Source organism: Phyllostomus discolor, chromosome 13 (assembly GCF_004126475.2).
Source record: "Phyllostomus discolor isolate MPI-MPIP mPhyDis1 chromosome 13, mPhyDis1.pri.v3, whole genome shotgun sequence".
Classification (NCBI taxonomy): domain Eukaryota; kingdom Metazoa; phylum Chordata; class Mammalia; order Chiroptera; family Phyllostomidae; genus Phyllostomus; species Phyllostomus discolor.
Window position 1 is genome coordinate 40443345 of NC_040915.2, and position 23071 is coordinate 40466415.

General features: G+C 71.7%; 1 protein-coding gene across 1 annotated transcript; it reads left to right on the forward strand.

Moving 5' to 3' along the window:
• The first annotated feature begins 6598 nt into the window (after positions 1–6598).
• MICALL2 (MICAL like 2) lies at positions 6599–22457 on the forward strand. The gene is made up of 17 exons (XM_036013645.1): positions 6599–6859; positions 12752–12800; positions 13542–13683; positions 14299–14471; positions 15243–15358; positions 15567–16202; positions 17488–17744; positions 18100–18193; positions 18970–19130; positions 19404–19586; positions 20078–20142; positions 20223–20346; positions 20510–20600; positions 20680–20753; positions 21395–21509; positions 21861–21908; positions 22267–22457. The coding sequence occupies exons 1-17, from the start codon at positions 6717–6719 to the stop codon at positions 22337–22339; spliced, it is 2544 nt and encodes an 847-aa protein (XP_035869538.1). The 5' UTR covers positions 6599–6716; the 3' UTR covers positions 22340–22457.
• The last annotated feature ends 614 nt before the right edge of the window (positions 22458–23071 follow it).

Genomic DNA, 23071 nt, shown 5'->3' on the forward strand with positions numbered 1-23071 from the left:
TGCTGGACCCCTTGCCGCCTGGTCCCGCCAGCGTCGGGCCTGCGCCACCTGCGGAAGCGCCGCGCGGGCACTTCCGGCGCGCGGCAGAGGAGGGCGGGGCCAGAGCGCGAGCTCCGGAGTGGGCGGGTGGCTGGGCGCAGGGCCCCATGGGGGGTGCTGAGTCTGGCAGCACCTGCGGGGGCCACACGGCTGGCACTGTGCCGTGTGGGGGGCACTGGAGAGGCCCTCTGGCCGTGGTGGGGCTGTGTCGGGGGCAGGCAGCGGGGGACAGCAGGGCTGCACTAGCCCAGCAGCGGGGGCGGGCTGGGCTGGCCCCTGGGAGCTGCTCCGGAGCCTGTCACTGCCCCTTCACGAATGGGGGTGCCGAGGCCCCAGGGGTGCAGGGCAGAGCTGAGTTGCGAGAGCTGGGGTGCTGTGGCGAAGTGGCTCCCAACCCCCAGGCACATGCACCCAGCCCAGGCCTGGGGCCTGCGGCTGTGCAGAGCAGCCAGGAGGCACCAGGACGGGTGCAGGCACCTCCCAGGCCCTGGGTGGCGGTGTGCCTGGGGCAGGGGAGGGAGCAGCCGTGACCGAGGGCCCAGAGGGCCTCTAGCAGGTGTGGCCCCCGGGCGTCCTGACACCTCACCCCGGCCTCAGGGCACCAAGGGCAAGCACCCAGGGCTGCTCCGGCTGCTACAGCAGGTCCCTGCCCTGTGTCCCTCACCCACTCCTGACCCCGGCGGCCCAGCAGCCTCCCCAGCCTGAGTGTGGGCCTTTGTCCCACCGACCTGGGCGGGCTTGCAGCTCCCAGGGCGCCTCCTCCAGGAGGGCTTCCTGCCTCTTGGGGCCGGGTGCCACCTTGCCCCTCAGCTCTGTGTGCTCTCCCTGCGGGTGGGTCACTCACACCAGGCCGGGAGGGGTCCTGTCCCAGCAGCCCAGGGCCCAGACCTGGGCGGGCACGGGGGGTCAGGCCCTGTGGCTCCGCCTGTGTCCACCCCGCCCTCCAGCCCGGGCTCCCTGGGGCTGCTCCCCGAGTCCTGGGAGGCAGGCGAGGGTCTGCACGTTGGGAAGGGGGCAGGGGAGGTGGGCGGTGGGCCAGGACAGGGCCCACTCGGGCGCCCCCTCCTCCTCCCGGCCTCGGCTTCCCTCTCCCCAGGAGGTGGTGCGCTCACCCCGCACCCGCCTGGTGGGGGCCGACCGTCAGGATGGACACACCTGCCCCTGGGCGGCCCCTGAACCAGTCTGGACAGAGGAGCTCCGCGCTGGGTGGGGCCTGGGGGCGTGGCCTGTGGAAGCAGGGGTGTGCAGGTTGGCCGAGGCCGCTGCCCCCAGCTGGACCCGTGGCCGCAGTCCGGCTGGGATCTGTCGCCCTGGCTGCCCTCAGAGCCCCCTGGGCTCCTCACCGTGGCTACTTCCCACAGAGGCACGGGGCGTAGGGGCCAGCGGGAGGGGAGGACACTATAGGGTCCCCGAGAGTGGGTCCCTGCCCATGTGCTCGGGGGTCAGCGAGCTCCAGGGGTGAGTGTGGCTGTGAGCTCCCGCCACAGGGATCTCCAAGGGCCCCAGTGGCTCCTCGGGGGTCCAGCCCCAGTCCTCGCAGCCCCCTCCGCTGGAGACGGGAGGGCCCTGGGCTGAGGCCAGGTGGGAGAGGTGGGGCCAGGGGAGGCGTTGCCGTGGTGATGAGCTCATCTGTTTCCTTACAGCCTCATAAGGAACACCTTTTGGTTTTATTTTCAGTTCTGGGAAGGGGTGGGTCCTGACCTTCAAACACTTCAGCCAGGCAGCCAACAACGGCAGGCAGCTGGGGCATTAGGGTCCTGGGTCTCCCCCAATGAGGGCTCCCCAGGGGCAGTGCCCCCACTTTCACCCTGGGGGGTGGTTGTTGTCCAAGGTCACACAGGGCGAAGCTCCTTCGGGGTCCTGGCCCAGGACCAGCCCCCGCCCCACACCCCACCTGTGTCCTTCCCCAGAGCAGGTTACAGCTCTGACCCAGTTAGCCCGGGGCAGCAGAGGCGGGGTCATTTCAGGTGTTGGCACACGAGGGTGTGGCCTGAGGCCTTGGCCGGGCCGGCCTGCCCTTCACTCTGGAGAGGTCGGGCAGGCAGAGCCGAAAGTCCAGCTCCCTCACCCGGAGCACGCCCCGCCCGGCCCAGAGTCCCGGCGCCTGGCCCAGGTGGGGTCCCCGGCGGGGGGGGGGACCTGCAGTCGCACCCCACCGGCCACGGCAGGGAGGGCTGTGCAGAGGGGGGGGACGTCGAGGGGGCCTGGGAGGACGGGGAGGAGCCTTCCAGGTGGGGACGCACACCAGCCTGCAGTGGGGGCCTCGGCTGTTGTCAGCGGGTGGGGGGCCCACAGCCCCTGTTCCACCGGCACAGAGTCCGGCCTGGGGGTCGGCCAGGCTCAGAGGGGAGCAGGGGCGAGCTCTGGGGAGGGCAGCCGTCACTGGCCCGCAGCAAACAGAGAGGTGCCATGTCTGGCCGGGGACACCCAGCGACCAGAGGCAGGGCCGGGCCCCAGCCACCCCCGCCAGCCCTGCACACGGTTGGCCAGGAGCCGGGGGGCCGGGCCCCGCTACAAGGGGCCCCTGTAGCAGCGTGGGGATTAATAATGTATCTATAACACACCGCCATGGCAGCCAAAAATGATCTATAAATCGGCGGTAAATGTTTTATAATGTTTCTGTAACCCGTTATAAATGATAAATGGCGGACTATAGATGCCGGATCAAATATTTATGACGCGCCGTGTGCGACGTCGGGCTGGCACGGCGCGGGGAAGCCATCAATAATAAAGTAGACGGAAGTGTAAGAGTCGCCGCCGTGGCCGGCAGAGCCGTTCATAATGAGACGCGAGATCGGGCCGCGGGAAGCAGCCCACCAGCCCTGGCGCGGCCCTGGCCCACGGGCTCTCCCGGGGCCCGGAGGGGAGCGGGGTTGAGAACGGCTTCGGAGCACACGCACTGTCCACGGCGCACCCTGTGCGCCTGCTGGTAACACGCCTGCGGCGGCGGGTGTCATACGTGCGGCCTGATGGACGACCCGAGGGCCCCTCCCTAGAAACGGGGCGTCATAGCGGGCAGCTCCCTCTCCCGCCTGGGTCCCCAGGCGCGCTGTGGGTGGCCTTGGGGACCGGGTGGAGGACCCTCCCGTGGCCGTTCTGCCCCCCGCAGCTGCGGTCGGTAGCGGCAGGCCAGGCAGGGGCCCGAATCCCCCATAGGCCTGGGGGGCCCTCAGACTGCAAACAGGGTGGGGGGCCTTCAGTGGGGTCCTAGCCCAGCCAGCGTCTGGCCCCGAGCCATGCCATTGGCGTGAGCCCCACCTCTGCGGGGCTCCCGTCGGTGACAGGCTGCTGCCGCGTGGGCTCCACAGGCAGTTGGTGTGGGAGCCGCTGTGTGGGGTGGCTGCTCCCTGGGGTGGAGGGGCTTCTGGACGGGAGTGTGTGGTGCCTCCGGCCCTGCCCGCTCTGGACCCCGGCACTGGTCCTGCCAGCCCTGTGGCTGAGTCCCCCTTCTTCCGTCCTCACCGGGGTGGGGGCCCTGCTGGCAGCAGGAGAGGAGGACGCTGCTACCGCTGGCCTGGACCCGGATGCAGGCGGAGCGTGGCCATCGGCACGACACCGGCCCCTCGGTCCTGGCCCCGCCTGGCTGGTCAGGGGGTCCCCTCTGTGCGTGGGGCCTGCTTTCCCGAGCTGCAGACCAGGTCGGCTGAGCTCACTTTCCAAGGGCAGCTGGAGGTTTCAGTGAGAAAACGGGCCCAGGACCCCAGAAGGGGGCACGCTAGAGGCAGCCACACACTGATGTCTTCCTCTCTATCTCCCTCCCTCCCCCCTCTCTACAAATACATAAATGAAATCTTAAGAAAGAAAAAAGAAAAGAAAAAGGGCCTGAAAGCTGACGGAGAGGCTGGAAGGGGCGTGGCTGGGCCCGGGGCCCCACCCACTGCTACCGCTGCCCCTGCACGGGCTGCCTCCGCCGCCACCCGCACCTGCCGCCCGGAGTCCCCGGCCCGGGGAGCCCTTCCCTCTCCTCGGACCAGTCCAGTCCCTCCCGGGCTTCCCGTCTCCGTGCTCGGGCTCCTGCTCAGGGAAGCCACCCCTGGCCTCTGGGCCCCCACAGGGGTGCCTCTGCCGTCCAGCGGCCCCGCGTCCATCCCCTCAGCACTGCCCCAGGCATGTGCAGCAGTGAGCGGGGGATGGGGTCTAGCTGCTGTGACAGGCCCCAGGCCCCAGGCCCCAGCGGCTGAGCTCGGCCCACGCTCCTCACTCGTCCAGAGGCCCCGCAGCTGCCCCTGGCCCTGGGGGGCCTCCACCAGACCCCATGGGGTCCAGGCCCTTCCCCATCCGTGTCCCCAGTGTCTGGTGCATCCTTTGCACCCAGCCAGTGGAGGAGAAGCGGAGGATCTGGAGGTGCGAGAGACACCCCCACGGGCAGGAGCTCAGCACACGGCCGCACCCGCGTGCAGGGGAGGCTGGGAAGCTGGGTCCCGGCAGAGGAAGGAGGGAGTGCCAAGGCCCTGAGGCAGAGACGCGGGTGTCCGTGGGCTCGGTCGTGGGGGAGGAGACAGGGACGGGCAGGACGGAGGGCTTTGAGGGGCCCGTCACAACGCCTGTGCTTCCGCGGCGTGTGAGCGGGGCCGGGGGAAGGGCCGAGTGGGCGGCACGCTCTCATTCCTGGCGTCGCCGGCTCTGTGCGGACGGGAGGCTGGGCCGCGAGGCGGAGGCGGAGCCCCGAAGGCTCCTGCTCAGATCCAGGCTGCACCGCGGAGGGTGGGGAGGTGGCCACGGCGGGACAGGGGTCGGTTTCCTGCGGGACCCGCAGCGAGAGGGAGGGGGCACCTGGCAGGGACCCTGTGCGCTGGCTGTGGGTGGGGAGGGCTTTGGGTCTCGAGTGGCGAGGAGTGGCTGAGAGCTGGCTGGATGGGCCGGACTGAGGCTGGGAGGGGCAGTGCCAGGAGGGTGAGTCCAGGGAGCGTGGGGGCAATAAAGGCCGGAAGGCGTGATAAGGCCCCAGACTGTGTTCCGAGTGCTGGCCTAGCAGGGCAGGGCCTGGTCCCCAGCGCCTGGGGGTGTGTGACTGTGGTGACCAGCGGGAGGAGGGAGCCGAGGGAGCTGGGGCAGAGATGGGGGTGGGCAGAGAAGTGGGTGGACCGAAGAAGTGCTGTGTGAGGTGCTGGTGGGGTCAGGCCACAAATGCCGCCTCCCCAGTTGTGGTCCCCAGGGCAGGCCGCGTGGACAGTGACCGGTGGGGGTATCTTGCCCAGGGCAGCCTTCCCTTCCTCACTGGCTTTTCTAGTTCTCCTAACTGCCACTCTGGGGTCAGGAAAAGCCAGCTGGTTCCTGTTCCGGGAGCAGCCAGCGGCCTGGCTGAACTGGCACACAACGCCCTTTGTCCTTGTGCTGGGAGTGCCCCCACAGGTGTGCGCAGAAGCCATGGCCAGCAAGCGTCCCAGGTCACAGGGCTCCCCCTCAAGCACTGGCTTGCATGCCCCCTGGGACGGGGAGCTCACCATCTGTGCATAGGCTTCACTACCACTGGGGCTGCCGGGTGGCCACACCACAGGGCCCCGCCACAGGAAGGAGCCAGGACGCCACGCGCTGGCTCTAGGCTGGATGGCCTCAGTGTCTGCTCCTTCGGGGGGTCACACAGAAGCCACGCTGTCTCCCTGCCAGGGGCTGCTCTGGGGCAAACACCTTCCTTCCTTCTTGCGGGCCTTGTCCGGACAAGCCCTGGGGCGGGCGACCAGGAGGGCAGGGTTCTCTCGCACCTCTGGTGTCCATGTTTCTGGCTGGCTGTCCGTGTTTCTGGCTGGCTGTCCATGTGGCTGCAGGCAGGGCTCTGTGGGAACAGTGTGCAGGGAGCTGCCTGGATAATAGAGGGCCCTTAAGTGGTGCTTTTCCTGACTGGCTGGCGCCGCAGATGTTTAAAGTGGGACATTGGGAAACAGAAGAGATCGCCACCCCAGGCCACCCCGGGGAGGGCCTGGGCCCCAGAAGCAGCCAAGGGGGCCGGCTCCAGGAGGGGGGACTCCCTGTGGGCACCCGCCCCTGCTCCTGCCTCAGGTGCCTCTTCTGCAAGTTGGGAGGAAACCCTGCCCTGCCCGGCACCCCCGCGGGCACGAAAACCGCGACGAGGAATGTCCGGGGAGTTGCGCTCTCGCAGGGGGTGGAGGGCGCGCTCCCAGGCATGTGGCCCTGGGCAAGCCTCGGTCTCCCACTTCTCCGTGAGAGCGGTGGTGGTGGCGGTGGCGTGGAGGGAAACTGAAAAGAACGGCTCCTCCCCCGGAGAGAGCGCGGAGGCCGGACCCCGGGCGCTCGTTCCTCGGAGCCCCGGCGGGAGGCTGCAAGGGGAGGAGGCGGCGCAACGGCCCTGGTGGGCGGGGCGGGTCTCGATCCGAAGGTGGCGGGGCTTGGACGAGACCGCAGCCTCGCTGGGACCGGGCCGAAGTCCACAGGGGCGGGGCTAGAGGGGGAGAGGCGGGGCTGGATCGAGGCCGGAGCCAGTGCGGAGCCTGGGTGGGCGGGCCCGAGGTCTAGAAGGGGCGGGGCCTGAGGGTGGGGCGGGATCTGACTGAGGCCAGAGCCAGTGAGGGGCCTGGGGGGCGGGGCCAGGAGGGGGCGGTGTCGGGCGGGCGGGCTGGGGTGCACTCCTGCCGGCTTCTCTCCCGCGGGCTGCGCCGCAGCGGTTCTTCGTCCTCCAGGCTCCGGGCTCGGACTTCCCGTGCCCACGGGACGCCGTCCGCATGGCCGCCATCAAGGCGCTGCAGCAGTGGTGTCGGCAGCAGTGTGAGGGCTACCGGGACGTGAGCATCACCAACATGACCACGTCGTTCCGCGACGGCCTGGCCTTCTGCGCCATCCTGCACCGCCACCGGCCCGACCTCCTGTGAGTGTCCCGCGCGGCCAGCACGCGACCCCGCGGGAGCTCGCCGGGCCCTGGACGCGGCCCCGCGGCCTCAGTTTGCCCGTCCGCCAAGTGGAGCTGGGAGGGAGCCAGACATCCGGCGCCCCCGCTGGCTTAGTCAGGCGGTGACTCAGGCCCGCGTCCCGGGCGCTCCCGCCACAGCCGCCCCTTGGGCGCCGTCTCCCCGGGGCCTGTCCACCAGCACAGGGGTGGGGGGCACTGGGGGCTTCGTGTGTGGTTCTGCCCGCCCCCCAGCTCTGGGGGGGGCGGGGCCAGCGCTGAGCAGGAAGCGCGGACCCTCTCACCTCCCGTGGGGCTCCTGCTCCTTGAGGCGGCAGGGGGGTGAGGCGGAGGCAGTCCCCGCCCTTCGGTGCCCGGGAGGTGGGCAGCGGACGCCTCCAGGTCATCCAGCCTGAGGACGGTCTTGGAGTCGCGGCTGGGAGGCTGGCCGGCCCGTACTTGTTGCCAGGTCTTGTCCCCAGCCTGGACCCGTGCGTCCATTATTCACTCAGCACCCACCCTTCGGCCGTGACCGGGGTCTGGCTTGCCGAGACAGAGCCCGGTGCAGGGAGGCCCTGGTTCGCGCCAGCCACTCAGGTGCCTTCTGGGGAAGACCACGCACGATGCTGAAGGCGTTCTCCTGGGACGTGCAGGCTGCCACCGGGGTGGGCGGGGTGGGCTGGGGATGTGGAGGCCGGGAGAGGGGTCGGGAGCCGAGGCTGGCAGGCCGAGGCCACCGGTGTGCATGCAGGGTAAGGCCGGCGGGGACGGAGCCGGGCGGCCTGGACGGGGCCAGCGGGAGAAGTCCGCAAGAGGAGAGGAGGGTGCTGCCCTTGTCTGCAGGATTCGTGGCCTTGGGGCGATGGCACGGTGTGACCGAGACTTGGGGCTCTCCTGGGCCCCGGGAGCTTCCCTCCGCCCCCGCTGTGCTGCGGCCAGAGGCCCCGTGTCTCTGTGCGTGTGCACGTGCGCCGGCCCCAGTGGGCGCCGCCTGCGGGGGAGCCCGGGCGGCACGCGGGGGCACGCCCGTGAGCGGGCACAGGCAGGTGCCAAGCTGCCGTTCACCTCCCAGTGTTGAGCGCCGGCGGGGTGCCGGGCGCCGGCTGCTGCACACGGGCCTTCGCCCCGTCCCAGGCCGGGACAGTCCAGGCCCAGAGACCGGCTGCCCACGGGGATGAGCGGACGCGCCAGGCTGCCCCAGAGAGGGCCGAGGGCGGGGCTCGGCGAGGGGCCTGCCCCCTGACCCCGGTCGCACGGGGCACCGCGTTATCTCACTGCCAACTGGGCCGTGGCCCATCTGCCTCCTGGACTTTCATCTCCAGAGGGTGGGGACGTCCCCGGGGCGGGAACCTCATCTGGCACCTGTGAGGTGGCCCGCAGGTGTCGGCGAGGCTGGAAGTCCACAGCTCAGGGCTTGTGCTGGGAGGTGTGGCGTGGGGAGCTCGTGGGGGGGGGGGGCGCCAGAAAGCAGGGGCAGTGCAGGTGTGAATGAGGAGGGAGGTGGGGCGGGAGCTGTGTGACCGTGGAGGTGATATCGGGGTGATGCAACCACAAGCCTAGGGGGCCTGGAGCCACCTGAGGCTGGGCGGGGCCGGGAGCAAAACCCGCCCCAGGGCCTTTGCAGGGGGCGCGCCCTGTGACACTCGGTCACTCTGTCGGAGGATGTCCGGCCCCCCGAACGGGGTGGGGGTGGACGTGTGTGGTGTTCGGCCACCCAGCGCGGGGTCCTCGGTCAGGGCAGCCCAGGACAGAGTGCGGGCCCCACCTGGGGGGCGCGGCAGGGGCTCTGCAGACCCTGTCGACGGGGGCAGGTGTGATGGGGGTGCGCGCCCGGGCCTGTGGGTCCCCAGGGGTCCGGTGCCCTCTGTGGCGCCCCCCTTGGTGCCTTAAACACCCCTCCTCCGCTCTGGACTGGCAGTGCCCCTGGAGGCTGGGTGGGGGGCGTCCCCCCGGGACGCTCTGAGCTGCCTGCGGCCCCAGAGGCCCAGGAAGAGAAGGGCGCAGTGAGGGGCGGCACAGGGGGAGACCACCCCTCACGTCGCCCCGGGCAGACCCTCCGGCCACGGGAGGTGGACGTCCTGTCTCCGGGTCCCCTTCCCTTGTCTCGTCTCAGCCCTTCCTGCTCTGGGGGAGCCCGTTTCCTCTTGGCCCGAGGCGGAGGGAGCGCAGCTGTGAGGAGCCGCTGGGCACCGAGCCAGCCAGGTGGGGATGGCGGCGTCTCTGCCCGCCGGCCCAGTGCCAGCTGTGCTCACGCAGCCCTGCCCGGGAGGCCCTTGGGTGGCTGCTCGGGGACCCTGGCGTGTGTGGGCGAATCCATCCTTGGGAGGTGGGCCGTGCGCACCTGGCAGCTGTAGGTCTCCTGCAGGTGGGCCTCCCTGGGGACATTGGTGAGCTGCCAGGTGAGCTGCCAGGTGCGCGGTAGTGCCCAACACAAGCCTCCCGGCGGTAAACCTGTTGGGCTGGAGCTGCTTCTTCTGCTCCTCCACCTTAGGGCCTGACCAGGAGGCACGGAGTCTCCAGGACGGGCGGGAGGAGGGGCAGGAGCCCTTCCCGGCACCAGGCAGTGTCCCCGGGCCAGCGAGGGAGGGGGCAGTCAAGGAGGGGTCACTTGCAGCAGCTGCGGACAGCTGGCCCCTGTGGGGTGTCAGAACGTGGGCTGAGAGCTTCCCGGGCCTCCCTGCCCGGAGGGAGGGCGGGTGTCGGGGCCCAGGGCCAGCGGCAGGGGTGGCTCCCTGACCGCTAGTCCGGACACGCCCACCGCTGGGGGTCAGGAGAGGCTCGCCCAGGGGCTCCCACCCAGGAGCTCAGAGGCGGCTCCGTTCCCCCCCCCACAGCTCCCCCCGCGCTGGGCCAGGCCCGCCGCCCTCCTGCGCGAGGTCAGCAGGAAGCTGCCGGGGGACAGAAGCCTTCTGTTCCCCGGCCTGAGGGCCAGCCGCCCAGCCTTCCGGGTACAGTCTTCAGGATGGACACAGGAGGGGCTGCAGGCCCGACTCCTTGGGGACAGCTCAGGGCCTGGTGCCCTGCCACTGCCCTGCCTCCCGAGCCAGAGGCAGCCCCAGGGCCAAGTCCTGCCAGCTGCACCCAGCTCTGGGCCAGGCCTGGGGCTCAGTGCAGGCCGGGAGGGGAGGCCTCTCCCCTGCCCACCAGGTACCAGGTGGGGCCTGGGAGCCAGCCCTGCCTGGGGCCGCCCCGCCCCCTCTGTCCCCCTTCCCGGCAGGATTAACTCCAGATGCGGGAGGTGCTCCTCCAACGGCTTTCCCTCCTGTCCGCCCTGGGCCCACAGCCCCCCACCCCCCAACGGCTGCATTTGGTTCCAGGAAATAAACAGCATGAGGTCAGCTCGTCAGGAATTTGGAGGGGGCACACTTTCCCTGGAGCCCCCAGGTAGAGGGGGCAGGAGGCTGCAGCCTGAGGTCAGCAGCCCTGGCCAGTCGGGGCCCGGGAAGCAGGCCGGGGCCAGAGGTGTGAGCCGAGGGGGCCCCTGCACCAGGTTATGCTGACCCTGCGGGGCCACCCCCTGGCGGGTGGCGGGAGAGCCAGTGGGCCGCTGCCGGAGACCCGCTCAGCGCGCACATAGGGAGCGCCGGCTGTGTGCTGGCCCCGTGGCAGGGACCTCAGAGGACCAGAACCTGTGGCCCAGCATGGCTGCCTCCCCGGGGGCCAGCCAGAGCCGGGGTCTGTCCTCCGGGCCCATAGAGTGGGTGCTCCAATGGCAGCCGTGGATCCGCTCCTGGCCAGGGTCCGGTGTCGCCGGCCGGGTCCCCCTGGGGCCTCCGTCCTGGGCGCGAGGGTGGCCGCCTTCCCTCAGGGAACACCTCTGTGCACCGGCCTCCCTGTTGACAAAGACGCTTCCTGGATCGGGGCCTCGCTGCAGTCGATCCCCTCTGCGGAGACCCTGCTTCCAAGTCAGGGTGCCTTCTGGGGTCCCAGGGGTGAGGACTCCAAAAGGTTTTCTGCAGGGGGCGCGGCCCAGCCCGTCCCACCGGGGTCCCCGCTGGCAGAGAGCCGGTCGGGTCCGGTCGGTCGGACTTCCCGGGGCCGGGCCGGTCGCTGCTCGGCGCTCTCCGAAGGGGTTGGCGGGGCAGCCCTGGACCTCACGCAGGGAGGGACGTGAGCCCCGGCCTGACCGTCCACTCGGGACTACGTGGGGCGCCCGGTCCGGGAGGGGCCGGGTGTCAGGCCCCGTGTGCAGGCCTCGAGCGCCCAGGAGCAGCTTGAACTGGGCCCCCAGGGGCTGGGGTCCTTGAACTTCAGCAGAATGGCAGCTCTGCAGCCTCTGCCCTGCTCCCCTCTGGCCTGCTCGGCAGGGGCTGGCAGGCCTCGTGGGGGCCCCGGCCCACCTGGTGGGGGCCCCGGCCCACCTGGAGCTCCGAGGACCTCACCCTGGGTCGCGGGGAGGAGAGGGCCCTGCAGGGCAGCTGGCAGCCCCGACCGAACCCGCAGGCCCACGCAGGGGCCGAGGGCCTCCCCCCATGTGTTTGGAGACAAAACAGAACTTGTTGACCTGCCCTCTCGCCGGTGACCCAGGGCAGGCCTGCAGAAGGGACTGAGCGTTCAAAGGGATGGGGGGCCGGAGGCCGAGGACAGAGGGGCCGAGGGCCCACGGGCGTGGCGGGCGAGGAGCCAGCGTGGGCGGTGCTGCCCAGGCTGCGGGGACAAGGCCTTGCATGCCCTTCACGCTCCTTCCGGCTCCTTCCGGCCCCTCGTCCGCCCGAGACCAGCGTGCCCACCGTCCGGTCCCCCGCACAAAGCGCCCTCTGTGCTCGTGGGGTGGTCTCAGCATCTGGAACGCATTACCGGGGGGTGGTCCGAGCGGAAACGGGGCGGTTTCCGGAAGAGCCTGCAGGTTGATGAACGGCGGCTGGGCCTCGGGGGGCCCGGGGAGGGGGGGCGGACACAGCACCTCGGGGCCTCGGCCTCAGTTTCCTCTTCCGTGTGACAGGCCACCTGGGGCCTACAGCATGGCCTCCGGGGTCAGACGTGCTCTCTCCCGTGCTGGAGGCTTCTGGAACCTTCCGGTTCACGCTGGAGCTGCAGGGTGCTGTCCACGCCCCACAGACAGCAACGCGGCCGCACAGACAGACAGACCCACTGACCGACCAGTGTTTGGCCAGCCCGCCCGGGACCGCCCGCCCGGGACCAGCTGTGCGTTCTGCCCAGAGCACCACCCCCGGGCACGAGAGGGGCCGTGGTGCCCAGGGCCCCGGGCGGCCTGCAGTGGCTCTGGGGCCCCTGTGTCTGGCACGTCCTGTGTCCTGTGGTCCAGTGTACGGGGACCCGGGCTCTGACAGTCTCAGTTTGGGGTGAGGGTCTGCCCTCTGGACGCTGGGGTCGCGGCTTGGCTTCCGTCGTCCCTGCCGCGTGCCCGCAGGTGGGCCACGGAGCCTTTCTGTGTCTCCATTTCTTCGTCTGTGAGGGGTGGGCGCTGGCAGCGTGTGGGGCGTGAGCACCCAGGGTGCGGGGACCATGGGGGTAGCAGGGGTCCCGCGGATGCCCGGGGCAGGGCGGGCGTGGAGCCCCGTCCCTCACCGCCCGGCGCTGTCCGTGCCCTGCTGTGCTCTCACCCCCGGGACTGGGGCCGTGGCCTCCTGTGTGGGGCTCGGGTGCGGGGTTCGAGGGCAGCCCTCTGAGCTGTGCCCTGGCAGGGCTGGGCCGTGGCTGTGCCGGCCCCCTGAGCCCAGGCCCCCGGGGCGGCCGGAGCCGCTGTGCCGCCGGCCCCACTCTCCCGCGGCTGCGGGGCCTCCCTCCTTGGCAGGAAAACCACACGCCCGCTCAGTTTCCCGGTGGGGGGGCGGGCAGGATGACCTCTGAGGCCCTTCCAGCCCCCGCTTCCTGGGGTCTGAGTGCTTTGCACACCCGTATTTTATCTCCTAGAAACTTCGACGCCCTCAGGAAGGAAAACGTCTACGAGAACAACAAGCTGGTGAGCCCCTGCTCCCTGCCCTGCGCGCAGCCCGCCGGCCCCGGGGGTCCTGGAGGAGGCTGGGCTCGCCGGGAGCTCCCCCGCCGCCTGAGCCTGCCCACGCCGCTCCTCAGAGCAGCCTGAGAGCCAGGCCTACCTGGGGCCCTTCTCCCCGGGTCGGGGCGTAGCTGGGCCCTCCATCCCGCCGTCCACAACACAGCCAGCCCACAGGTGGCTCTGGGAGGGCATGTCCTGGGTGGGCCATCACCGCCCCTCACCTGGGGGTGGGGAACCTCGCCCCCAGCCCACCCGCTCAGCCCTGGCCGGAGGGGGCTGCACAGGCTGCTTCCAGCCGCGCTGCGGGCCGTCCCGGGGCCGGGCAGCCTGTGTCCTCTCTGCAGAGGCGGCCCCGCGTCCCAGCGGTCGGTCTGGTGAGAGGAGGCAGAGTGTACCCCTCGCTGTCCCTGCCCCCCGCACTGTCCCTGTCCCTACACCCCCACCGGGGGCCCGAGCGGGAGCCCACGGGAACCGGTTCCCGCGCTCCTTCAGCCCCGCCTGGCCGGGCTGCGACTCCCACTCGGGGAAACTGGGGCCCAGGGAGGCCTCCCGGCCGAGCTGAGCTGGAGCCTCGACCCGGACTTTTCTGGGCTCCCAGTGGGGTTCTTGCCTCTGGTGCCTCCTGGGGGCGGGGCTGGTGGCCTGGTTGGCGGGGAGGCGGTGGCGTCCCCCTGCCCGCTGCCTGCTGACCGCCCGCTCCCCAAGGCCTTCCTGGTGGCGGAGGAGCAGCTGGGCATCCCGGCCCTGCTGGACGCCGAGGACATGGTGGCCCTGAAGGTGCCGGACCGGCTGAGCATCCTGACCTACGTGTCCCAGTACTACAACTACTTCCACGGACGCTCGCCCAGTGAGCGGCACCCCCTCGCCGCCCCCCGCCCCCGCTCTGCCCGGTGGCCCGGGCAGCACCCTGTCTGCTGCCCCCCTCGCCCCACCCACTGAACGGACACTCCTCTCCCTCCTCCGCACCCTCCGGGCCTTGGTCTCCCTGCCTGCACCCCTGGGGGTCTGCCTGCCGGTCCTGCCTCAGGACCCTGGAGGCTCCCGGGCCCAGTTCCGGCTGTCGCCCCATTAGTCGGGCCTTCAGCCCTGGGCCAGGGCCTGCAGGACCGGTGGGCAGGAAGAGGCAGGCCGGGGGGCTCTGTCCCAGCCTGGCTCTTAGCCTCTCTCCCCACATTCCTCAGCAGGCCTTAGAAATCCCCGGAATCGCGCTGGGCTCCGGGCCAGCCCCGCCTTCCCACCCCTTTTCTGTGGGGAAACAGAAAAGTCCCTTTTTCCTGACCCCACAGAGGCCGAGAGGGCGGGGGTGAGGCCGGGCCCCCGCCGGGGCGGGTGCTGGCGGCCAGCAGGCTCTGCCCTGCCCCCCCTCCCCCCGCTGCCCCCTGCTCCCCGCTCCAGGCCCCCAGACACTTCCAGCGCCAGGGTGGGGGCTGGGCCGGGCCCGCTGACCCTGTGTCTCCCGCAGTCGGGGGCCTGGCTGGCATCAAGAGGCCCCAGTCCGATTCCGAGGAGGAGCCCTCGGGGAAGAAGGCCCCACCCCAGCCGGCCCCGGCCCGGGGGCAGCCGCTGTCTCCCATCAGCACCAACGTCGCCGGCCAGCAGAAGGGTGGGGGCGCAGAGGGAGCGCCACTGAAGGCTGTAAGCACCCCAGCCCCGCCCTTCGCCCCCCCCCCCCCCCCCCGCCGCCCATTCTGGGTTTCCACCAGCTCGGACCCAGTGGGGCTGGGCCGGCTGAGCGTGGCCCCTGGACCCCTGTGCCCGGGATGGTGGGGGTCCCCTTGAGTCCCTGCACGGCCTCAGCGGACAGTTCTCAGAAGTCCCCGGGGACCGGCTTCCGAGGCCCCTCAGTCCCGCAGGGTCGGGCTGCGATCCCCCCCCCGCCCCCCCGCACTGTGCACGGGGGAAACGGAGGCCCAGGGAGGCTAAGCTGAGCGGGGACCTCGGACGCAGACCTTTCCGGGCTCCGGGGGGTTTCTCAGCTCCGGCCGCGCCCTCTCCCACGGGGTCCGGGGAGAAGGCTGGGTGTGCCCTTCCCTCCCAGGCCGGCCCTGCAGGGCGAGCTGGGTCCCCCCTTCCCGGAGGTGCAGACGGGCAGGGGCCGTAACTTGCACTTGGGCGCCCCCTGCTGCCCCGGGGCTGGCACACCAGGCTCCAGGCGCCTGGGGCGGCTCTCAGCCGGGACCTGGGAGTCCGATTGGATCTCTGTGCCCCGGGGTGGGAACTTTGGGGGTGCAAAGCCAGGCCTTCCCCCCATCCCCTTGAGCCAGGCTGCCGTCCAGCCGGCCTGGGTGTGAGCCCCGGCTGCCCCCGGGGCCTTGGCTCTCCCCTCTGTGAAGTGGGGCCTTCTTGCTGGCCAGCCGGACGGGCCCGAGGGGGTGTTCAGAGCCCTCAGCTGCCGTCCCTCCCCAGGGCCAGGCCTCGGCGGGTGGCCGGGTCAGCAGCACCTGCGCGATCTGCGGCCAGCACGTGCACCTGGTGCAGCGGCACCTGGCCGACGGGAAGCTGTACCATCGGAGCTGCTTCAGGTGGGGCGCGCCCGCATGCGTGAGTGGGGGGCACGGCCCTTCCTGGGGCGTCCGCAGCCCTCACTGGGCCTTTGGTGGGGTCTGAGACTCGAAGGTTGACAGTGCGACAGAGGTGCCTGTCGAGGGGACGGACACGGGAACAGCCGAGAGTGTCCCCCAGGCCGCGTGACGCCAGCGGGGCCCCGGTCCCCTCCCCCCCCCCACGCAGGTGCAAGCAGTGCTCCAACACGCTGCGCCCGGGGGCCTACCGGACCACGGCGGAGCCGGGCGTCTTCATCTGTTCCAGCCACCACCCCACGGCCCCCGGCCCAGCCCCCAGACAGCTGGGGGCCGCCTCCACGGACTCCAAACCCCTCAGCACCCCACAGACGGCCCAGGAGGCAGGGGGGCGGAGAGACGCAGGGCCAGGGGCCAGGCCCGCAGCCCGGGAGCTTGTGGTGGGCAACTCCACGGCCAAGGGCTTCGTTCCCGCCGCGGCTAACCCTCCAGCCAGCACCCCCTCCCATGTCCCCTCGGGGAGCCCCTGTCCTGCTGTGACCCGGAGTGCCCCAGACCCTCGCCTGGCCACGCAAGGCTCCTCAGCCCCCCAGACGAAGCTCAGTCCGAGCCCAGCGTCCGCCGGCCCCGCGGGTGCCCCGGCCTGGACCCCACAGGCCTCCAGGACGCAGCAGGCCCGGGAGAGGTTCCTGCAGACACCCGGAGCCCCGCCCAGCCCCGGGCCAGCAGGCAGGGCCCCAGCAGCAGCAGACACGCCCGCCGGGGTCAGCCACAGGGAGCAGGCGCTGAGCTGCCTCCGCAAGGCCCTCCCGAGGCTTGACGAGGCCAGTGCTCCAGCGCCGGGCAGGTGCGTGGGGGAACAGGGCTGGGGTGCCCCTGCCCACCCAGTGGGGTCCTCCGAGGCCAGGGTGCTGGGATGTGCAGTGTCTGCCCTGCCTGGCTTCTCCCCCCAGACTCAGTTTCCTCGTCTGGGAAGTGGGAGAGGGAGGCAGGGGCGTCTGGGGGCTGGGTTGGGGCGGGCAGGGGACACAGCCACCCCTGTGAGCTGCTGTCTGCATGCTGGGGGGGTGTAGGCACAGTGACACTACCATGGGGGCCCCCAGGGGCACACGCTCTGTCCTCCAAGGACACCCGCTTCTCACCCGGGGAAGCAGCCGCTGGAGTAGCCCGGGGGTCACCGGTCTGGCCCGGGAGGGGCTCTGGGCCACCCCTGCCCTGCCCAGGTCCCAGCCTGCCCATGCCTTCTGCACACGGGACACGAAGCTGGCTCGGTCCTGGGGGGGGGGGGGGGGGGGCGGGGGCGTCTCCGCGCCAGCGTCCTGGGCGGCCGGCCCCGCCGACGCTGGCTTGCTCACAGCCCCGGAGGCCAGTGCGAGGTGGGGGTGTCTCGGGGGAGGGCCCCTCCTGCTCGCCCAGCTCCCGGGGCCCCGGCGTCCCTGGGCTGGCGGTCGAGTCCTCCCCGCTCTGCAGTCCTGTTGTCGCGTGTCTGTCTCCCCTCTGCGTGTCTGTGAGCCTCCTCTCCCGTCTCCTGTTCCGAGGACACTTGTCTGGGCCCAGGGCGACCTCACCCTGACCTGACCATGTGGCAAAGACCCTGTGCCCGGATGGGACTGTGGTCTGCGCTGCCGGGGGCGGGGGGGCACCCAGGTGGTGGGACACCGTTCCCCTCGCCACTCACCTGGCAAGGAAGGAGGTGCCCCACCAGGTGGGCCCGCTGCCTCCCGCTGCCCCTCTGCTCAGGGCTGCCTGACCCCCCTGGGCCAGCCCCTGCCGTTTAGGGCTTCCCAGTGCGGCTATGGGACTGGGCTGGCCCGCTGCCCTGCACAGGTGGAGGAAGGAGGGACTGGGGTGTGGGCCCTCCCTGCACACCCCATCCATGGTGTGTCTGGGGAGCCTTAACCTTGCCCCACACCAGAGGTAAACAGGGAAGCAAAGTCAGGCACCCACGGGCGCCACTGCCAGAGTGGGTGTCCGCCACTGCCCTTGCACCCTCAGAGGGGCTGCCTGCCCTCCCTCAGGGGGTGGGCGTTGGGAACCAGCCACCCAGGGAGGCTGAGGGGCTGCCGTCTGGGGGTCATGGTAGGAGGGGGCTCCTGGATCCACCTGTGCCTGATGCCCGCCCACACCCACAGGCCCTCCCCTGCTCCAAGCGGCCTTCCCAGAGCCGAAGGGCCACGAGCAAGGCCACCCACCGAGCTGCCACTCTCAGCGTCCCCCTGTGCCCTCAGCCCCCCAGGAAAGACGGCGCCACCAGCCCCACTGAGTGGGAGCACTACCGCAGGGGCACCCACGCTGCCCCAGGGGGGCGGGAAGAGCTCAGCTGTGCCCTCAGGGGTCGGCGGGGCAGGTGCTGGCTCCAGGCTGAAGCCAGAGGCCCCACTGGCACAGGGTAAGAGCCCTCCTTATGTGGGGCGAGTGAGGGGCGCGGGGTGCCAGAGACGGTCCTCAGACTCACGGACGGTCGGCGTCCAGGGGCACGCCTGGGCACCCTGGCCTGTTTGGCAGCGGGGAAGCTGAGGCCCAGAGAGGCGGCGTGACTCCCCCAGGCGCACACAGCACAGGAGGCCGGGCTGGGAGTCCTGTGCCCACCTCCCAGCCAGGGCCCCTTCCCATAACCCCGGCCGCTGGGGGCGCCTGAGGGTGGGCCGGCTGCAGGAGCATGGGGTGGGGCCCAGCTTCTCCCAGCAGACTCCCCCTCTCCCCGGAACCCCCCAGTGTGACCCGTCTCCCTGCCCCCCACCCAGGCCCAAGGGCCAGCACCCCGGAAGGCCAGGAGGAGGGGCCGGCAGGGTGGAGGGGCCGCCTGAGGCCCGTGGAGAAGAGGAGCCCAGCCGAGAGGTGAGGAGCGGGCGGGCCTCGCGGGTTTGTGCTCCTGAGGCCGGGCGGGAGCCCATGTCGGGGGGCTGCAGAGGGCCTGCACACAGTAGGTGCTCAGCCGATGCTCACAGGTGAGCGGCGGTCCTGTGTGGACCGGTGGATTGACATGCCCGCCAGCAGGGACGTGGGCGCGTCACAGCGGGGCGGCCGGAGCAGCAGGAGCGGGCTCGCAGGGACAGTCGGTCACATGGGCCTGAGGGACGCGGGGCCATGTTCCCATCATGCATCGGGGGGGCGGGGGGGGCAGGAGGCTGGGCGGCTGGGTGGGTCCACCAGGGCCCCTGGAGCCCTCGCACGTGTGAACCTGTGAACCGGCTCGGTGGCCTAGGGACAGGGGCGTGCTCAGCAGGCCTGGCCCTGGCGCGCAGCTGGGACCCCTATGCACCCGTGGGCTTGGCAGCGGGGGAGGGGCGGCTCCCCACAGGCAACGCGGTTAGGAACGAGGGAGAGAGTGCACACAGGACATGCCCGGGGCGGGAGGGTCAGGTGGGCGCTGAGTCCCCGCCGGCCGCAGGACAGGAGTGGCGGTCCTGTGTGCACACGGGGCCCTGGGCCGGGTGGGTGGGTGGGCACCGGCCGTGCCCCCTGAGTGTGTTACCCGCCCCCCCCCCCCCCCGTACTGGAGCGGGTACCCGTGCAGACCCAGGCCGGGGCCTGGGGAGGGGCCTGCCTCCCCACTGCATGTGGGCCTTGGCCTGTCTGTGCTGAGGGCTGCTGGCCTCCTGCCTTCCATCCAGGGCCCCGGAGCTGGTACAGCCGCGGGTCCCGAGGGAGCTGAGGGCAGGGGATGCCCCCCAGAAGGTCCCCGGGAGTGCCGAGGGCAGTGTCCGCATCACCCTGACCCCGGTGCGGCTGGACAGGTCGCCGGGCCCCGCTGGCCCGCAGCCCAGCCTCCCAGGTGAGGGCTGTGCACCTGTGAGTCTGCTCTCCCTCGGGGCGGGGGTGGGGGGGGGTGGGGCAAGTCTCCTCCCAGCGTGAGGTCGCCCCGGCATCCACGCCTAGCCGCCCACTTCCTGTGTGACCTTGAGCGGGTCTCCGGCCCCGTGGGACCGAGGATGCTGCCCTCACTGGGTAGACGTGGCCAGTGGGGCACCCCCTGGGCACAGGGAGCGCGCCTTGTGGGTGGCCCCAGCCCAGGGGAGCCACGGGGAAGTGGCCGGTCCTGCTGCCTGACGCACCGTCTGCCCCTCGCCCGCGGCAGCCCCGGCCCCCTCCCCGGGCCGCCCCAGGAAGTTGTTCGTCCCTGCCGACCTGGACATCCCTGGTGACCGGCTTCAGCCCAAACCCTGGCAGCAGGAAGGCCCAGCCCAGAGCGGGAAGGACGGGGAGAAGCCTTCTCCTGACGACAGACCAGGTCCGCCCGGAGATGCCACCCCCGTCTCTTTTGGGGCGCAAAAGAAGGGGACGCTCTGAGGAGGAGGTGTCCAGTGGGGCCTTGAAGGATGGGCGGGAGCTCGCCGGGCCCAGAGGGAAGGACACGGGGCACCTCCGCCACGCAGCTGCTGGCGGCCCTGCTGTGGAGGCTTCGGGCCGGCACTGGGGGCGGGGGCGGACGGACAGAGGCCCCACGCCTCCTAGCGAAGAGCTGGGGACCCCCGGGTGTTTGCTCCGGCAGGCGGCTGGCGGGGGCAGCCGACCTGGGGGAGGGCAGGGGCCAGGGTGGCCGTGGGGACGGCACTGGGACCTGTCTGCAGATCTGTGAGCTCTGCCCAGGGGAACGTGGGGAGGGGCCAGGGGACTCGGGGGCAGAGCTGGGGGAGCCCCGCTGTCGGGGTCCAGGGCACGTCTGAGTCACCTAGGGCCTGGTGGCCCCGGTCCAGGACGCTCATCCCGCCTCTTCTGCAGGGAAACCCCGGGGCCCGGCTGACGCCCCCGCTGCACCCGGCAGGGCAGCGGCCTCCCCGGTCAGGGTGAGTAGGCGGGAGGGGGCTCTGGGCCGGGAGCCAGCCCCCTGAAGGCGTGGACCACCCTCACCGCCCCTCACCTGCAGCTGCACCCGGACCACGTGCCCCAGGAGGAGATCCAGCGGCAGGTGCAGCAGATCCAGCGGCAGCTGGACGTCCTGGAGCTCAGGGGCGTGGACCTGGAGAGGCGCCTGCGGGAGGCCGAGGGGGGTGAGCTGCGCCCTCCCGCACAGCCCCAACATCCGGCCCCCCTCTGTGGCCGGCCCCCCTGCCCTGCCCCGTCCTGCCCTGGCCGCTGGCCCCTGGCCCTGGGCCGCTCTGCCCCCAGGGCTCTGCTCCACCCACACGCAGCCCTGGCTCCTCCCCCCCACAGACGCCTCGGAGGACGCGCTCATGGTGGACTGGTTCCGGCTCATCCACGAGAAGCAGCTGCTGCTGCGGCTGGAGTCGGAGCTGATGTACAAGTGAGAGGCTGCCCGCGGCCCCGACGGCCCCGCCTCCCCACCGGGCTGGGCGAGGCGGCTCACCCTGTCCCCTCGGCAGGTCCAGGGACCAGCACCTGGAGGAGCAGCAGCTGGACCTCGAGGAGGAGCTGCGCCAGCTGATGGCCATGCCGGGTGCGTCCCCCTGCCCTCCCGCCAGGAGCCCAGCCCAGTGCTGGGCAGGGGGGAGGGCTTCCTGACGCCTTCCTGCTGGCCGCCTGTGGGAGAGGCCGAGGGCCCTGCTGGGGTGCCCGTCTCTGGAGCCTGCCGTCGAGTCTCAGCTCCCCCATTTCGGGGCTGTGCGTCTGTGGCGGAGCCGCCCACCCTCTCTGTGCCAGGGCCTCGGCCCCTGCAGAGGGGACAGGACTAGCCCCCAGCCCCTCCAGCCGTGGTGAGGGCTGAGGGCTGACTACGTGCCAGGGGCAGGAAGTGAGCGCCGACCCGCGTGGGGTGCACGTCAGTGTGGCGGAGGGAGCGCCGGCTGAGCCCCGGGGCCTCTGCCCTGAGCCCCAGCCCCCCCCCCCACAGTGGGCACATCTGTGAACACGGGCGCGGGGACCCAGGGCGGGCCGCGGCACTCAGTCTCTGACAGGCCGTTTCCTTCGTCATTCGTGTCATTCGTTCGTCCCGTCGGTGCTGCCAGAGCCCAGCGCGGGCCACGCCCCTCCTCCACGCCCCGCCTCCAAGGGCGGAGCCTGACGCCTGAGGGGCGGGGACTCTGCACTCTGAGCGGGGTGGGGCCGCGGGGCTCCCGCTGACGGCAGGCTGCTCTGCAGAGGGGCTGAAGTCACCCCAGGACCGGCAGCGGGAGGAGGATCTGCTGAAGCAGTACGTGAGCACGGTGAACCACCGCAGCGACATCGTCGACTGCCTGGATGAGGACCGGCTCCGGTGAGGGCGGGGCCGGGGGAGGGCGGGGCCCTGCCGGGGGGGGCGGGGCCCTGTCGGGGGGAGGGGCGGGGCCGGGGGAGGGCGGGGCCGCGGAGGGCGGGGCCCTGCCAGGGAGGGAGGGCGGGGCCCTGTCGGGGGGCGGGGCGGGGCCGGGGGAGGGCGGGGCTCTGCCGGGGGAGGGCGGGGCTCTGCCGGGGAGGGAGAGGGCGGGGCCGGGGTGTGGCTTGTCTGCTGGAGAGGGCAGGTAAGCCTGGCGTCCGACGCGCTCCGGGCTGGGCTGTAGGCCGACTAGGAGGGACCGGCGTGCCCACCCCCAGCGAGCCGTCCCTCAGGACCCCCGTTCCGTTTCAGGGAGCAAGAGGAGGACCAGATGATGGAGAGCATGATCCAGAAGCTGGGTACCTGGGGGCCAGGGGGCTGTGCTGGGTGGACCTCCTGGGGCAGCGGGGGCCTCCGCCGGGGCATCCGTGCAGGACAGGCGGGCTCACCCTAAGGGCGTGAGTCCCGTCACTTGAGGGGTTTGAGAAGCAGTGGGCGAGCCCCCGGTCAGGGAGAGGGGTGCCCTGTGTGGGTGGGTGCTCTAAAGGCAGGCGCTGGCGGCCCCGTGGGGGAGGGCGGGGCCTCTGGGCTCCTTCAGGGCCTGGTGGTCTCCAGGCTCTGAGGGCCCGGGTGGGGTGTGCCCAACAGGGAGCGCCGGCCTGGAGGGGAGCAGGAGTCCTGAGGGGAGCAGTGGCCCTGAGGGACCCCCTCCCCCAAACCTCCAGAGGAAGAAGTCCAAGAAGTCCAAGATCCGCTGGTCCTTTAGGGGCAGAAACAGGACCCCGGAGTGAGACGCCCGGCGGCTGCAGGGCCCTGGCCCCAGGGCCGGGCCGGGCGGGCACCGTGGGGTGGCCCTGGACCACCCTCTGTGGGGTCCGAGTGGCTTCAATAAAGAAATGGACCACATGGCTGGGCTCCGTCTCCCTTTGGCCGCAGGTCCTGGGCGGTCTGGGCCGTGTCGCCGGTCTGCAGCAGCCCGTGGGTGTGCCTGGGCCCTGGGCGGGGCTGGCCCCGCGGGCGTCTCTGCTGCAGCTCGGCACCCTGGGGTCCGGGCTGGTGGCACTGGGCCCGGGCCCCTGGCCGCCACATTGAGGGAGTGGGGCCAGCCTCCCCGACTCCTGGAGGAGAGGACACGGCCAGGCTGGGCAGGCCCCGGGCAGCAGGGCCCCGTGCCCACCCCTATGCCTGCCCCCAGCGCTGCCCCACTCGGTGACCCAGGGATCGGCGGCGCCTTGGGCTGTCCCCCCGCCTGGGCGAGGGGCTCAGTGGTGGCTGTGTCCTCCCGCGCTGCCCCCAGCTGCTGCGGGAGCCTTCCCGGGGGTTCCCGTGGGCCCTGGGTGGTGGCAGAGCACCAGTGTCCCCTGCCAGGTGGCAGGCAGGGTCACCTGTGGGTCCCAGCGGGAAGGGGTCCCACGGAGGGTCTCCGTCGGAATTCTTGGGGCTTGGGATGAGGGTGGGGTGCAGGGCAGGGCGGGCTGCCTGGCGCTGAGAGGGCCTGCTGCCGTGTGGCCCTGGCCCAGCGC

Coding starts and splice junctions, on each gene's coding strand:
- MICALL2 (XM_036013645.1), top strand. CDS start 6,717: ATGGCCGCCATCAAGGCGCTGCAGCAGTGGTGTCGGCAGCAGTGTGAG. Junction 15,359..15,566: donor TACCATCGGAGCTGCTTCAG/GTGGGGCGCGCC, acceptor CCCCCCACGCAG/GTGCAAGCAGTGCTCCAACA. Junction 20,143..20,222: donor CAGCGGCCTCCCCGGTCAGG/GTGAGTAGGCGG, acceptor CCTCACCTGCAG/CTGCACCCGGACCACGTGCC.